The sequence below is a fragment of the Muscardinus avellanarius genome (genome assembly GCF_963383645.1).
Source record: "Muscardinus avellanarius genome assembly, chromosome: 18".
Taxonomy (NCBI): Eukaryota; Metazoa; Chordata; class Mammalia; order Rodentia; family Gliridae; genus Muscardinus; species Muscardinus avellanarius.
The window spans coordinates 52802670-52819227 of record NC_137804.1 but is presented as its reverse complement, the minus strand read 5'-3'; the positions used below and the strand labels follow the sequence as shown (position 1 = coordinate 52819227).

At 52.7% G+C, this 16558-nt stretch overlaps 1 protein-coding gene across 1 annotated transcript; it reads left to right on the top strand.

Moving 5' to 3' along the window:
• Positions 1-8957: 8957 nt before the first annotated feature.
• On the top strand, positions 8958-15372 carry HSH2D (hematopoietic SH2 domain containing; the record flags this gene model as incomplete). Its single annotated transcript, XM_080715595.1, has 5 exons — positions 8958-9270; positions 11453-11542; positions 13173-13338; positions 13973-14107; positions 14857-15372. Exons 1-5 carry the CDS (start codon positions 9137-9139, stop codon positions 15370-15372), a joined length of 1041 nt encoding a protein of 346 aa, XP_080571721.1. The 5' UTR covers positions 8958-9136.
• Between the last annotated feature and the right edge of the window lie 1186 nt (positions 15373-16558).

The window sequence follows — 16558 nt, the reverse complement described above, 5'->3', positions numbered from 1 at the left end:
TTACTGGCGATTGAACCCAGGGGCATTCTACCTCTGAGCTATACTTCCAGCCATTTATTTATTTATTTATTTATTTATTTATTTATTTTGATGGTACCGAAGATGGAATTCAGGGGCATTCTACCTCCAAACTACACCCCCAACCCTATTTTTTATTATTTATTTATTGCGGTACTGAGAATGAAACCCAGGGGTATTCTGTCTCCAATAGATCAAGTGATCCCTCCATCCCCTATTTTTTATTCTTTTTTTAAATTCTTTTTTGTTGTTGTTCTGGGGTGGAACCCAGGGGCATTCAACCTCCGAGCTACACCCCTGCTCTATTTTTTATTCTTTATTTTGAAACCGGGTCTCACTGAGTTGCAGAGGGCCTCACTAAGTAGCTGAAGCTGTCCACACATCGCGATCCTCCAGTCTCAGCCTCCTGAAAGCTGGGATTACAAGCCTGCACCACCACGCCCGGCTTTATTTTATTCATTTTTATTCTTTTTTTTTTTTTTTTTGCAGTACTAGGGATAAAACATAAAACACAGGGGCTTTCTACCTCTGAGCAACACCCCCAGCCCTATTTTTTATTATTTATTTTGAAACAGGGTCTTACTGAGTTGCAAAGAACCTCACTAAGCAGCTAAGGCTGGCCATGAACTCTGATCCTCCTGACTCCGCCTCCCAAATGCTGGGATTACAAGTGTGCGCCACCACACCTGGCTTTATTTATTTATTTATTTATTTATTTATTTATTTATTTTGTGGTACTGGGGATGAAACCCAGGGGCATTCTACCTCTAAGCTATACCCCCAACCCTATTTTTTTATTCTTTATTTTGAAACAGGGTCTCACTGAGTTGCAGAGGGCCTCACTACGTAGCTGAGGCTGTCCGCGAGCCGCGATCCTCCTGTCTCAGCCTCCTGAATGCTGGGATTACAAGCGTGTGTCACCATGCCCAACTCTTTTTCTTTTTTGGGGGGTACTGGGAATGGAACCCAGGGGCGTGCTACCTTTTTTTTTTTTTTTTTTTTTTTGGTGGTACTGGGGTTCCTGGAAGCCCTTCTACCTCCGGGATACACTCCCACAGGCTACATTCCCAGACCTATTTTTTTTTTACTTTTTATGTGGAAACAAGGTCTCTTAAGCCAGCGCGGCTGGCTCCGAACCAGTGTGCTCCTCCTGTCTCCGCCTCCCAAGCCCGGGGATTACAAGTGTGCACCATCACGCCCGGCGGCATGCTACCTGTAAGTGACACCCCAGCTCTACTTTTTATTCTTTATTTTTCTGAAATAGAGTCTCACTGAGTTGCAGAGGGCCTCACTAAGTAGCTGGGGCCGTCTTTGAACCACGATCCTCCTGTCTCAGCCTCCCGAATGCTGGGATTACAAGCGTGCGCCATCACGCCCGGCATCATTCTGATTTTTTTAATAACAGTTCTGTTGCGATGGAATTCACGTCGTTGTCCACTCACTAAGCCTGCTGCTACTCATTGGCCGGTTCAGTGTATTCTCGGAATTGTGCAGTCATCGAGTCAATCATAGAACATTTTTATCACCCAGTCCTCCTGAACAGTGACTTCCTATTTCTCCTCCCCATCAGTTGCCCTGGCAACCACCAATCCGCTTCCTGTCTGTGGACTTGCCTCTTTTGGACATTTTAGATAACGGAGTCGCACGAGTGTGGCTCCGTGTCGGGCCCTGTCACTCAGCGCCACGTTCCGAAGGTGCACCCAGGTCGTAGCATGTGTCGGTGTGTATTCTTTTCTTTTTCTGGCTGAGTACTATTCCACTGTAGGGTGCTATGTCTTGAATGTGTGCCCCTCGAGGCTCATGAGCTGGCAGCTCGGTCTCTGGCGTGAAGGTGTTGAGGTGGAGGAACCTTTAAAAGGTGGGGCCTAGAGGAGAGCGATTCGGCCATGTTGGCTCCGCCCTCCTGAATACATTAGTGCTGGTCCCCTGGGGCGGGCTGGGTCCCAGCAGGAGTTATGTCTTATACAGTGAGGTAGCCTGCAGGCGAGGCTGGTTGCTTTTCTGCTTCTCTGCCACACTGTGATGTAACCACAGTGTTGTGACACTGTTGCAATTGTCCAGCCACCAGAATCATGAGCCAAACCTTTTTACTTTGTAAGTTGTCCCGCCCTGGGTGTTTTGTTGCTGCAATGGGAGACAGGCAAAGCTTTATGTTCTTACTACATTCAGTTTGTCCCTTCATCCGGTTAGGGACCTCTGATGGTTCCCTCCTCTTTGGCAGCCTGCCTGCTGCTCCTCAGTCCTGCTGAGTTTGTTCCTACAACAGGACCCCAGCTCTCACTGCTTCCTTTTCTGTCGGCTTTCCCTGTGTGTGAACCCACGTGTCGCGCCACAGGCCGTGGGCTCCAGGCAGGTAGGAAACAAGTTTGTTTTCTTTGCTGTTTCATCCTGGCACCCACGGTGGGGGACGCACAGCCAGGCTCAGTCGATGTCTGTGGAATGGACAAAAATTGGGCTGGGGATGTAGCTTGAAAGTAGAATGCCTCTGGATTCAATCCCCAGCACCACAAAAAATCTTAAAAACAAACAAATAAAAACAGGCCAGTCGTGGTGGTACACAATTGTAATTCCATTACTTGGGAGGCTGACACAGGAGGATCGCAGTTCACGGACAGCCTCAACTATTTACTGAGGCCTTTGCAACTCAGTGAGACCCTGTTTCAAAATAAAGAACAAAAAATAGGGCTGGGGTGTAGCTCATGGGTAGAATACCCCTGGGTTCCATCTCCATTCCCGGTAACACACACACACACACACACACACACACACACCCCAGCACCGGACGTGGTGATGCACCTTGTAATCCTTGGGAGGCCGAGACAAGAGGATCACGGGTTTGTGGCCAGCCTTAGCAACTTAGTGAAACCCTCCACAACTTGGACCCTGTTTCAAGATAAAAGACTAGCCGGGCGTGATGGCGCACGCTTGTAATCCCCGCGCTTGGGAGGCTGAGACAGGAGGATCGCACGGGTTCGAAGCCAGCCTCAGCTACTTAATGAGGCTCTCAGCAACTTAGTGAGACCCTGTTTCCAAATAAAATATAAAAAAGGTATGGGAGGGAGGTAGAAAGCCTCTGGGTTCCACCCCCAGTACCACCAAAAAAAAAAAAAAAAAAGATAAAAGACTAAAATAAGGCTGGGGTATAGCTTGGAGGTAGAACACCCCTGGGTCCAATCCACAGTACCATAAAAAAAAAAAAAAATAGAGCTGGGGTGTAGCTTGGAAGTAGAACGTCCCGTGTGCACCCCCCAGGACAAACACAAAAATGACAGAACAGGGTATAGTAGGAAGACGGAACTGGGAACCGCCACAGAGCTCCGTGCCCATGGGGCCCTGGCCCTCCGCCCACAGCATGGCCTGGGTGCCCAGGCCCAGGCACCGGGAGGACCCCTCCCCCTCCTGCACCCTGCAGGCAGGAGGCTGACCTGCGGAGACCATGTCCCCAGCAGCTCAGGTGAAGAGGGGAGGAGCCCCTGTGGTGGGCCAGGCGCCCCAAGTTCCCGGAGACTCCGAATCCACACATATGACCCAGGTCGGCCAGGCTTTCTAAGGAACAAGGGTGTCCAGGTGCTACCTGTCCCCCTCCCTGACAGCCTGGGCCCTCGACCCAGCCCCAGCCAAGGACTGTGTCACAGAAGAGCCCTGCGATGCAGGCGTGACTTGCTTGTGTGTGTGTTGCTGGGACTGAACCCAGGAGCTTTATCCCCAACCCTTTGTTTCATTCTTTTTTTTTTTTTTCTTTGTACTGGGGATGGAACTCAGGGGCATTCTACCTCTGAGCTACACCCCTGGTCCTATTTCTTATTATTTTTGTTGTTTTGTTTTGTTTTGTTTTGGTGGTACTGGGGTTCCTGGAAGCCCTTCTACCTCCGGGCTACACTCCCAGACCTATTTTTACATTTTTATTTGGAAACAGGGTCTCCTAAGCCAGCGCGCGCGGCTGGCTTCAAACCTGCGCGATCCTCCTGTCTCTGCCTCCCGAGCGCGGGGATTACAAGCGTGCGCCACCACGCCTGGCTATTTTTTATTATTTTATTTTATTTTATTTTGTGGGTCTGGGGATGGAACCCAGGGCCATTCAACCTCCAAGCTACACCCCCTGCCCTATTTTTTAATTCTATTTATTTATTTGCGGGTCTGAGGATGGAACCCAGGGGCATTCGACCTCTGAGCTACACCCCCTGCTCTATTTTTTATTCTTTATTTTGAAACCAGGTCTCACTGAGTTGCAGAGGACCTCACTAAGTAGCTGAGGCTGTCCATGAACCGCGATCCTCCGGTCTCACCCTCCCATATGCTGGGTGCGCCACCATGCCAGACTCTATTTTTTATTCTTTCTTTTGAAACAGTATCTCACTGAGTTGCAGAGGGCCTCACTAAGCAGATGAGGCCGGGAACCAAGATCCTCCTGCCTCAGCCCCCTGAATGTTGGGATCACAAATTTGAGCCACTATGCCCAGCTTCCCAACCCTTTTTATTTATTATTTTGAAACAGTGTCTCTCCAGGCACATGCCTGTAATCTCAGTACAGATGGGATGCTCGCTGGTTCAAGGCCAGCCTCAGCAATTTAGCAAGACCCTGTTTCATAATAAAAAATAAAATAGGGATCTGGCGTGGTGGCGCACATTTGTAATCCCAGCATTTGGGAGGATGAGACAGGAGGATCGTGGTTCGCGGACAGCCTCAGCTACTTAGAGAGACCCTCTGCAACTCAGTGAGACCCTGTTTCAAAATAAAGAATAAAAGCCAGGCATGAGGGCGCATGCTTATAATCCCAGCACTTGGGAGGCTGAGACAGGAGGATCGCACAGGTTCGAAGCCAGCCTCAGCTACTAGTGAGGTTCTCAGCAACTTAGTGAGACCCTGTCTCCAAATAAAGTGTAAAATGGGTCTGGGAGTATAGACTGGAGGTAGGAAGCCTCTGGGTTCCACCCCAGTACCACCAAATAAATAAATAAATAAATAAATAAATAAATAAATAGTGCTGGGGGTAGAATGCCCCTGGGTTCCATCCCCCAGTACTGCAGAAAATAATAAAATAAAGCCGGGCGTGGTGGCGCACGCTTGTCATCCCCGCGCTTGGGAGGCGGAGACAGGAGGATCGCGCAGGTTCAAAGCCAGCCGCGCACACTGGCTTAGGAGACCCTGTTTCCAAATAAAAATGTAAAAATAGGTGTGGGAGTGTAGCCCGGAGGTAGAAGGGTTTCCAGGAAACCCAGTACCACCAAAAAAAAGAAGAGGAGGAGGAGGAGGAGGAGGAGGAGGAGGAGGAGGAGGAGGAGGAGGAGAAGGAGGAGGAGGAGGAGGAGGAGGAGGAGGAGAAGGAGGAGGGGGAGGAGGAGAAAATAGGGCTGGGGGTGTAGCTCAGAGTAGCATGCCCTTGAGTCAATCCTTAGCGATACACACACAGACACACACACACAATAGGGTTTCTCGAGTTGCCGAGGACTTTGCAAAATCGCTGAGGCTGGCCTTGAACCTGGGATCCTCCTGTCTTAGCCTCCCAAGTACTGGGATGATAGGCACGTGCCCCAGCGTCTCCTATTGTCTTTATATGACAAAAAAGGGTGTTAGGGTGTTATCTTTTTTATTTTGTGTATTTATTTTGTGATAATGGGAATAGAACCCAGGGGCATCCTACCTCCGAGTTACACCCCCAGCCCTATTTTTTATCCCTTATTTTGAAACAGAGTCTCAGGAAGTTGCAGAGGGCCTCACTAAGTAGCTGAGGCTGTCCGCGAACCACGATCCTCCTGTCTCAGCTTAGGGTTACAAGCATGCAGCCAAGAGGGTGTTCTTTTGCTTGGTTCAGGGATGTAGAAACCAAGGCCCAGAGAGGCGGAGCAAGGCTCGCGGGCCACACAGCAGATAAGGTGGCAGATGCGGTTCCATGGGTCTCCCCCCCAAGCCTCCCAACTCCTCTGAGGGGAGCAGGGGCGAGGGCACCCAGCTCCAGCCTCAGCCGGGGCTCCCCTCGGCCAGCTGGGCCAGGGCGATAGGCGGTGGGGAGGCCCTGGGCCCACAAGAGGATCTGAGCTGTTTCTGCCTGACAGGATGGGAGGATGTGGTTTGGTTCCTGTGCACAGCCGAGGGGAGGGGTGGGGGCGACGGCAGCCAGTCTGCCCTCCCCCTTGATGTGTGTAGAGGCCCCACTAATAGTTTATGTCAATCTCTAAACAAAAGGCGGGTATGGTGGCACGCTCTGGTAATCTCACTATTTGGAAGGCTGAGACAGGAGGACCGCAGGTTTGAGGCCAGCCTCAGCAATTTAGCAAGACCTTGTTTCAAAACAAAACAAAAAAATAGGGCTGGGGGTGTATCTTAGAGGCAGAACGCTCCTGGCTTCAAAAAACAAAACAAAAAATATTAGGAAAATGTGTACGCTCATAATGAATATAAGCCGGGCGTGGTGGTGCACTCTTGTAATCCCAGCATTTGGGAGTCTGAGACAGGAGAATCACGATTCGCAGACAGCCTCAACTACATAGTGAGGCCCTTTGCAACTCAGTGAGACCCTGTTTCCAAATAAAGAATAAAAAATAGGGCTGGGGGTGTAGCTCAGAGGTAGAATGCCCCTGGGCTCAATCTCTGATACCAAAATTAATTAAATAAAAATAATGTAAGGCTGGGGGTGGAGCACAGAGGTAGAACACCCCTCGGTTCAATACCAGCAGCAAAGAAAGAAAGGGGTGGGTGTCCAGGTCATGCAGCCCCTGCGGGGGTTCTGGGGTTGCCCCTCTCCCAACAAGCACCCACTGTGTCATGACCCCTGTTCATTGCTTGCTAGAATATCGACAGGGAGGGGTGGGCTGCACCTGTCCTGGGATCCTCCCCGTGTGCCCCGCGGGAGCTGCCACACAGTGGGTACTCAGAAAGGCTTCTGGAGCGCCAAGCCTGCAGGGGGGCGTAGATTTGCTGGGCTTCCTGGCCCCACCCTCCGGGGCGCACCTGCCCCAGGAGACAGGAACTGCCCGGCTCAGCTGGCCCCGCCTGCTGCCTGGCAGGCAGACCCTGAAACGAAACCGAGGCTCCCGCGCCCGCTGCCTCGCAGGCTGGATCCGCACCCAGGGGTCTCCAGGTGAGGCCCAGAGCCTCAGCCCTGCTCAGCCTCCGGGGGACGCCACGTGGGCCGGGCCACAGCTGGCTGGTGAATTTCTGGATGCACTGGGGAGGGCTTCCTGGAGGAAGAGGAAGTAGGTGAGACCCCCTGGAATCAGGCGTGGTGGTGCATGCCTGGAATTCCAGTGGCCGAGGCAGGAGGATTGCCGGTTGGAGGCCAGCCTGGGCAACTTGGTAAGACTCTGTCTCAGAATAAAACAGAAAAGACTGGGGGTGTAGCTTGATGGTAGAGAGCCCTGGCTTCCATCCACAGTACCGCAACGAGAAAGACAGACAGACAGACAGACAGACAGACAGACAGACAGACAGACACAGAGAGGAAGGGAAGGAGGGAGGGAGGGGGAGAGAGAGAGAGGGAGAGCCGCCGGGCGTGGTGGCGCACGCTTGTAACCCCAGCACTTGGAGGCTGAGACCGGAGGATCGCGGTTCGCAGCCAGCCTCAGCTACTTAGTGAGGCCCTCTGCAACTCAGTGAGACCCAAAATAAATAAAAAATCGAGCCGGGCGTGGTGGCGCATGCTTGAAATCCTAGCATTTGGGAGGCTGAGACCAGAGGATCGGGGTTCGCAGACAGCCTCAGCTTAGTGAGGCCCTCTGCAACTCAGTGAGACCCTGTTTCAAAGTAAAGAATGAAGAAATAGGGCAGGGGGTGCAGCTCGGAGGTAGAAGGCCCCTGGCTTCCATCCCCAGTACCGCCAAAAAAAAAAAAAAAAAAGGAAGGAAAGAGAGAGAAAGAAAGAAAGAAAGAAAGAAAGAAAGAAAGAAAGAAAGAAAGAAAGAATGAATCCAGGCACAGGAGGTGGAGCACCGCCGGGGGGGGGGGGGAGCACCGTGCGCGGAGATGCTCGCGAGCTCCAGCTGCACTGTGCTATCTGGCCCGCGGTCCCGGGAGTTCTGGGTCTGGCGGAGCTGAAGCTCGACAAGGTCCCAACCCCATGAGGATGTGGGGTGGGGGGCGAGGGCGGCAGCTGGGAGGGGCGGGAGGAGCCGCTGCTTTATCAGACGTCCTAAAAGATCTGTTTAATTTCCTTGGGCCACTCCCTGGAGGCACCGTCACCTACTGGAGAAAGTCAACACCGACCGCTCCTCCCTGCGGGGACAGCCCACTAAGCAAAGACTGCAGACTGGCCGCTGCTGGGGCCTGAGCCCAGGCCGGGCTACCCCTGCCACGCCTCTAGTCGCCTCTAGGCCTTCTTGTTTTGTTTTGTTTTTAAGCAGGGTCTCGCTAAAGTGCTGAGGCTGGCCTCGAACAATCCTCCTGTCTCAGCCTCCCAAGTACAGGGATTACAGGTGTGTAACACTGCACCTGCCTCCCGCCCCCCCCCCCCGTACTAGGGATGGAACTCAGGTTTTTTTTTTGTGTGTGTGGTACTGGGGTTCCTGGAAGCCCTTCTATCTCCGGGCTACACTCCAAGACCTATTTTATATTTTTTTTAAATTTGGAAACAGGGTTTCTTAAGCCAGCGAGGCTGGCTCCGAACCAGCGCGATTCTCCTGTCTCCGCCTCCCAAGCACAGGGATTACAAGCGTGCGCCACCACGCCCGGCTAACTCAGGGTTTTATACATGCTAGGTAAGGACTAACCACTGTGCAACTCTGCCCTTTATAAATAAAATAAATACTTTCTTTTTCTTTTTGAACCCAGGGGCGTTCTACCTCCGGGCTACACCCCCATCCCTATTTTATTCTTTATTTTGAAACAGGGTCTCACTGAGACCCTGCTAGGGGCTAATTATCTGAGGCTGGCTGCAAACCTGCGTCCTCCCGTCTCAGCAAGAGGTAGAAGGCCCCTGGGTTCCATCTTCAGTACTGCAAAAAAAAAAAAAAAAAAAAGACTGGCGTTTTAGCTAGTTCCACCCCCAGCACCTGGAGGAGCCCGTTGGTGCTCGGCTCCTTGGCCTCTTCTGCCCGGGAGCGGGAACTTCTCAACGGAGCAGGTGCGCTGAGCAGAGCCCCACCGCTCCGCCCTCTGCCCCCAGGTGACCGCCTCCTGGGAGCCATGGAAGAGGCCGAGCCGCGCCCCGCGCTGCCCCCGCCGCTGCCCCCTCGGCTGGACTGGTTCGTGCACACCCAGATGGGCCCGCTGGCCGGAGCCGGCATCCCGGAGTGGTTCCATGGCGCCATCTCAAGAGAGTGAGGACGCCCCGCCCTGACCAGGGCCCTCTGCGCGATCCCGGGCTCTGCTTAGCACCTGTCTCCACGGGCTGAATCGAGCTCCAGAGCCCTGGCCTCCATCTGAGCTCCAGAGCCCTGGCCTCCATCTGCGTGCTTCGCTGTGTGACCTCGGGCAGGTCGCTTCCCCTCTCTGGGACTCGTCTTTTCTCTCCTCCAGTGGCCACCTCATTGGCACCGCCAGCCACCTGGCCGTAGCTGCCACTTTGTCCAGGCCAGACATCACAATCCAGGAACGCAGTGTGCAGCTCAGACGTGTGTGTGTGTGTGTGTGTGTGTGTTCCTCAAGGTGGAACCCAGGGGCATTCTACCTCCGAGCTACACCCCAGCGCTATTTTTTTTTTTTTTTTTTTTTTGCGGGTCTGGGGATGAAACCCAGGGGCATTCGACCTCCGAGCTACACCCCCTGCCCTAGTTTTTATTCTTTACTTTGAAACTGGGTCTCACTGAGTTGCAGAGGGCCTCACTAAGCATCTGAGGCTGTCTGCGAACTGCGATCCTCCTGTCTCAGCCTCCCAAATGCTGGGATTACAAGTGTGTGCCACCGTGCCTGACTGAGCCAGGACCTTCTGTACTACAAAAGACAGGTGCAAGGATTCCTCATCTTGTCCCACAGAAGGCCACCTTACTCTGGGAACTGTAGGCAAAGGGGGTAATAAAGATACTAAAATATTAGTAACAGGAGGGCTAAGGGGGAGAGAGAGAGAGAGAGAGAGAGAGAGAGAGAGAGAGAGAGAGAGAGAGAGAGGAAGAAGAAGAAGAAGAAGAAGAAGAAGAAGAAGAAGAAGAAGAAGAAGAGAGGGAGGAGGAGGAGGAGGAGGAGGAGGAGGAGGAGGGAAGAGAGGGAAGGAAGGAAGGAAGGAAGGAAGGAAGGAAGGATGGATGGATGGATGGATGGATGGATGGATAGCAGAGCTAGGGGTGTAGCTCAGTGGCAGAGCGCATGCCAGCATGAGCGAGGTCCTGGGTCCCCCTGCACCACTAAGAAAAAGTCAGTCATGGTGGTGCACGCCTGTAAGTAATCCCAGTACTTGGGAGGCTGAAGCAGGAGGATTGCAGGTTCAAGACCAGCCTCAGCAACTTACCAAGACTCCGTTTCTTTTTTTTTCTTTTTTTGTAGGGGGTAGTGGTGGTGGTACCGGGGATGGAACCCAGGGGCTTTCTGCCTCTGAGCTATACCCCAGCCCTATTTTTTGTTTTATTTTGGAATAGGGTCTCACAAAGTTGCAGAGGCTGGCCATGAATCTGTGATCCTCCAGTCTCAGCCTCCCACATACTGGAATTACATGTGTGTGCCACCACACCCAACAGTGAGACCCTGTTTCAAAAATAAAAATAAAATCGGGCTGGAGGTGTAACTCAGATGTAGAAGGCCTCTAGATTCAATTTCCAGTACCACACAAAAAAAATTTAAAAAAATAAAAAAAAAGAAGCCGGGCATGGTGGCACACACTTGTAATCCCAGCGTTTGGGAGGCTGAGAAAGGAGGATCGCACAGGTTCGAAGCCAGCCTCGGCTACTTAGTGAGGCTCTCAGCAACTAGTGAGACCCTGTTTCCAAATAAAATATAAAACAGGTATGGAAGTATAGCCCAGAGGTAGAAAGCCTCTGTGTTCAACCCTCAGTACCACAAAAAAAAAAAAAAAAAGAAAGGAAGGAAGGAAAAAAGAGAAAGAGACCGGAGGATCGCGGTTCGCGGACAGCCTCAGCTACTTAGTGAGGCCCTTTGCAACTCAGTGAGACCCTGTTTCCAAATAAAGAATAAAAGATAGGGCTGAGGGTGTAGCTCGGAGGAAAAATGGTCCTGGATTCCATTCCCAGTACCGCAAAAAAGAAAAAGAAGGAAAGAGAAAAGGAAAGAGGGCAGGGGGTGGACTCAGCTGTGTTCCCACCGCGAGGCGCGGGCCAGCCCTGGCGGCGTGGCCTGCTTGCTAGGACAAGGTCCCCGGTGGAGCAGCATCAGAGGTGGACTGCAGTCCTGGGGGGGCCGTCTCCCTCCCCAAATGTCCTAAGATTTGAAACATCCATGGAGAAACAACTGATTCTGGGTTGTGTGCTCCTTTTGGAGCCCGGGAAGCGCAGGCCTGCCCGGTCTGGCCTCAGGCGTGGCCTGGACCGGCGCCCCATCTTGTGTGCTTTCCAGAGCTGCTGAGAACCTGCTGGAGTCGCAGCCGCTGGGATCCTTCCTCATCAGGGTCAGTCACAGCCACGTGGGCTACACGCTGTCCTACAAGTAAGGCTGGGCTGGGGGCCCGGGCAGGGGAAGGCGGGCTCCGGGGCTTCCTTGGTGGGGAGAGAGGTGCCGTGGACCAGAGCTTTCTAGAGAGATAAGCAGTGTGAGGGTTTGGGCAGATTCTAAGATACAGCTGCAGGTCTGGCTGTATCCAGCAAACACAGGCACTTGGTAAGTGACTACTATCCAACAAGAGAGACTGCCAGGGGCTTGAGAGTGGCCGCGCCCTTTCCTTCTCCCTTAAAATCTATTAGTGATTCCCTGAGTCTGTGTGAAGGACACCCAGGACAGCCTTCCCCTTCCAGGCCTCGAAGCCCGATTTGGCATCTCAGAGAATTCTGAAGCCCTAAACTATTTTCTGACAAGCAAATACAAATAATACTTGGCCAAAGGAATTAAAAATACAAGAGATGTGGTGGCACATGCCTGTAATCCTAAAACTTGGGAGGCTGAGACGGGAGGATCGCAGGTTCGTGGCCAGGCTCAGCTACTTAGTGAGGCCTTCACAATTTAGCGAGACCCTGTTTTAAAATAAAGAATATCCCCGCGCTTGGGAGGCTGAGACAGGAGGATCGCGCAGGTTCGAAGCCAGCCTCGGCTACTTAGTGAGGCTCTCAGCAACTTAGTGAGACCCTGTTTCCAAATAAAATAGAAAAAAGGTCTGGGAGTATAGCCCGGAGGTAGAAAGCCTCTCGGTTCTACCCCCCAGTACCACCAATAAATAAATAAATAAATAAATAAATAATAAAAAATAGGGCTGGGGGTGTAGCTTGGAGGTAGAATGCCCCTGGGTTAAAACCCAGTTCTTTTAGCCAGGCATGGTGGCGCAAGCTTCTAATCCCTGTGCTTGGGAGGCTGAGACAGGAAGATCAAAGCCAGCCTCAGCTACTTGGGCTCTCAGCAATGGTTATTGAGACCCTGTTTCCAAATAAAATATAAAATAGGTCTGGGAATATATGCCCAGAGGTAGAAAGCCTCTGAGTTCCACCCCCAGTACCACCAAAATAAATAAATAAATAAAAAATAAAAAATAAGACCGGGCGTGGTGGCGCACGCTTGTCATCCCAGCATTAGGGAGGCTGAGACTGAAGGATCGCAGTTCGCAGACAGCCTCAGCTACTTAGTGAGGCCCTCTGCAACTCAGTGAGACCCAGTTCCAAAATAAAGAATAAAAAATAGGGCAGGGGCTGTAGCTCGGAGGTCAAATGCCCCTGGGTTCCATCCCCAGACCCGCAAACAAACAAACAAATCCAGTTCTTTTTTTTTTTTTTTTTTTTTTTTTTTAGTTTTTTTGCGGGCCCGGGGATAGAACCCAGGGGCATTTGACCTCTGAGCTACATCCCCCTGCCCAATTTTTTTTTTAATTCTTTATTTTGAAACCGGGTCTCCCTGAGCTGCAGCGGGCCTCACTGAGCAGCGGAGGCTGTCCGCGAACCGCGATCCTCGGGTCTCAGCCTCCCGAGTGCTGGGATTCCAAGCTGCGCCGCGGCGCCCGGCTCCCATTCCGCTCTCCCCCGGTCATGCACCCGGGCCTCACGGGAGAAGCCCTGAGCTCGGCGAGCGTCGCCCTGTCTCAAGTGGGGAAACTGAGGCGCGGCGGCCCGGGAGCGCGGGCGGGATGTCTCCGCAGAGCCGCCGGCTGCTGCCGCCACCTGATGGTGAAGCTGCTGGACGATGGGCGCCTGCGGATCCCCGGGGAGGGGGCGGCGCACGCCGCGCTGCCCGCGCTGGTCGCCTTCCACCGGCGCACGCCCCTGCGGCCGCACGGCGAGCTGCTCACGCGGGCCTGCGGGCAGGTGAGGGGGCCGGCCGGGCCCGGGAGGGCGGTGGGCGTTCCTGGGCGCCACGGACTCGAGGGCTGGCTTCTTCTGTCTGTCTGTCTGTCTGTCTGTCCATCAATCTATCCATCTATCATCCATCTATCTATCTATCATCCATCTATCTATCTATCTATCTATCTATCATCTATCTATCATCTATCCATCTATCATCCATCTATCCATCTATCCATCTATCATCCATCCATCTATCTATCATCTATCTATATCTATCATCTATCTATCCATCTATCTATCATCCATCCATCTATCATCCATCTATCTATCATCCATCTATCTATCTCTCTATCATCCATCCATCTATCTATCTATCTATCTATCTATCATCTATCTATCTATCTATCTTCTTTCTGTGTCACTGGGAATGTCACGGGGGAGGGGGCTATTCTACCTCTGAGTTACACCCCCACCTCTATCTTATTTTTATTTTGAAATGGGGATATTTGCTTTTAAGGCTCCGTGGGTGTGACCTAGACCCTAAGACTCCTGTGTAGGACTGGCCAGCAGGCTGTGAGGCCCTCTGCCAGGCTTTGGCCAGGGCTCCAGCCTTTCCTCTCCCAGGGGTCTGAACTGTAGGTCTCTTGTTCTGCAGAAGGACCCAGAAAATGTGGATTATGAAGATCTCTTCCTTTACTCCTACACGCTTGCTGAGGAGGCCACCAGCCCTGACCACGACCCCAGAGAAGGTCAAGGGCCTTCCTCAGGTCAAGTTGGGGCCGTCAAGGAGGTAAGGGACAGGAGGATGACACCGCCAACCCACGCGGGCCATAAGCAGAGAATGCCCGGCAGTGCCAGGGGAGGCTGGTCTAGAAAGATTCAGTCCTGCAGCTAGGTGCTTCAAAAACCTTCTGACTGCCCGGTGCGGGGCGCACGCTCATAATCCCAGCATTTGGGAGGCTGAGACAGGAGGATCGCGGTTCGCGGACAGCCTCAGCTACTACTTAGGACCTTTGCAACTCAGAGAGACCCTGTTTCAAAATAAAGAATAAATAAGAGCCGGATGTGGCGGCGCACGCTTGAAATCCCAGCGTTTGGGAGGCTGAGACAGGAGGATCGCACAGGTTCGAAGCCAGACTCAGCTACTTAGTGAGGCTCTCAGCAACCTAGTGAGACCCTGTTTCCAAATAAAGTATAAAATAGGTCTGGGCGTATAGCCCGGAGGTAGAAACCCTCTGGGTTTCACCCCCAGTACCACCAAAATAAATAAATAAATTTTATTTTATGATTTGGAAACAGGGTCTCGCTAGGTTTCTGAGGACCTAAGTGGCCGAGGCTGTCCTCGAACCTGTGATCTTCCTGTCTCAGCCTTCCAAGGACTGGGATACCAGGCGTGCCCCACCACACCCAGTAGTAAAGCCATACAGGCAGACAGGAAGGCCGGGCGTGGGTCGGGGCTGGGGGTTCACCAGGGCATTGCTCAGCCTCGAGGGCTCTGGGGGGCTCCAGCCCCCAGGTATCACTTTCTTCCCATTTTAGGCTCCTGCAGAGATGGACAGACAGCCCCCAGAGGAAGCCACTCTCCCCTGCCCCCCAAAAGTGCCTTTTGGGGAGGTCCGTGAGAAACTCTGGAGGAACCTCAAGACACTGCCCCAGTCCAGCAGGAGAGTCCAGCAGCAGCTGCGGTCCCGCCTCAGGGCTGCGAGCTTCTCAGCGCTCTGGGAAGCCAGGCGATCGGCTGTGGCCCCGGGGCCCAGGTCCGCAGCTGACAGCCAAGAACACACAGGCCACCTGGCCCAGCACACCGTCCCTGGAGCCACGGCCTTGGAGGACCCTGCTGGGACCCGGAGAGGCAGAGAAACCTCCTCCAGAGAGTTCACCAGGGCTTCCAGCTGGAGTGAGGCGGCTCCAGGGACCAGGCACCAGCCGATCCTGAGGGCCTTGTCTTCCCAGGAGCCCGGGCCAGAGCCGCCTGGGGACTTGGCTGAGCCCCAGGAGGACTGGCTCCCTGAGGAGTACCGCCCTCCGCCGCCCTTTGCCCCTGGGTACTGTTAGAGAAGGGCTTCACCTGTGTCCACATGGATCCAGGACTGCAGCACTCCTCCCTCCTGGCCCGTCCTGCAGCAGAGCTCAGGGACAGGGGTGTGTAATAAAGTTGCACGGGGGGGGGGGGCTCTAGTGGGGGGCTCTAACCCTGCAACTATCAGTGGGGTGATCCAGTTATTTATTTACTTATTTATTTTGGTGGTACTGGGGTCCCTGGAAACCCTTCTACCTCTGGGCTACACTCCCAGACACCTATTTTTTATTTTTTATTTTTTTGGTGGTACTGGGGTTTCTGGAAGCCCTTCTACCTCTGGGATACACTCCCACGGGCTACACTCCCAGACCTATTTTTTAACTTTTTTTTAATGTGGAAACAGGGTCACTTAAGCCAGTGCGGCTGGCTCCGAACCAGCACGATCCTCCTGTCTCCGCCTCCCAAACGCGGGGATTACAAGCGTGCGCCACCACGCCAGGCTATTTTTTATATTTTTATTTGGAAACTGGGCCTCATCAAACCTGCGCGATCCTCCTGTCTCCGCCTCCCAAGTGCGGGGATTACAAGCGTGCGCCACCACGCCCGGTTTCGGTTATTTTAATAATATAATAGGCCCTTTTTTGCAGTTCTGGGGATGGAACCCAGGAGCATCTGACCTCCGAGCTATGCCTCCTGCCCTATTTTTTAGTCTTTATTTTGAAACAGGGTCTCACTAAGTTGTGGGGAGCCTCACTAAGTACCTGAGGCTGTCCGCGAACCGTGATCCTCCAGCCTCAGCCTCCCGAATGATCCTCGGGCCTCAGCTCCCTCAGCCCCCGAAAGCATGTGCCACTACACCCAGCTCCCAGCCCTGTTTTTTATTCTTTTTTTTTTTTTTTTTTAGTACTGGGGATGGAATCCAGGGGCATTGCACCTGGATTATTTGGAAACGGGCTTATCAAGTTGCTGAGAGCCTCACTAAGTTATTGAGGTTGGCTTCAAACCTGTACAATCCTACTGTTTCAGATTCTCAAGTACTAGGATTACATGCATGTGCCACCATGCCTGACTATTCTTTTTTTTGTGTGTGTGGGTCTGGGGATGGAACCCAGGGGCATTTGACCTCCGAGCTACACCCCCTGCTCTCTATTTTTTATTCTTTATTTTGAAACCGGGTCTCACTGAGTTGTAGAGGGCCTCACTAAGTAGCTGAGGCTGTCC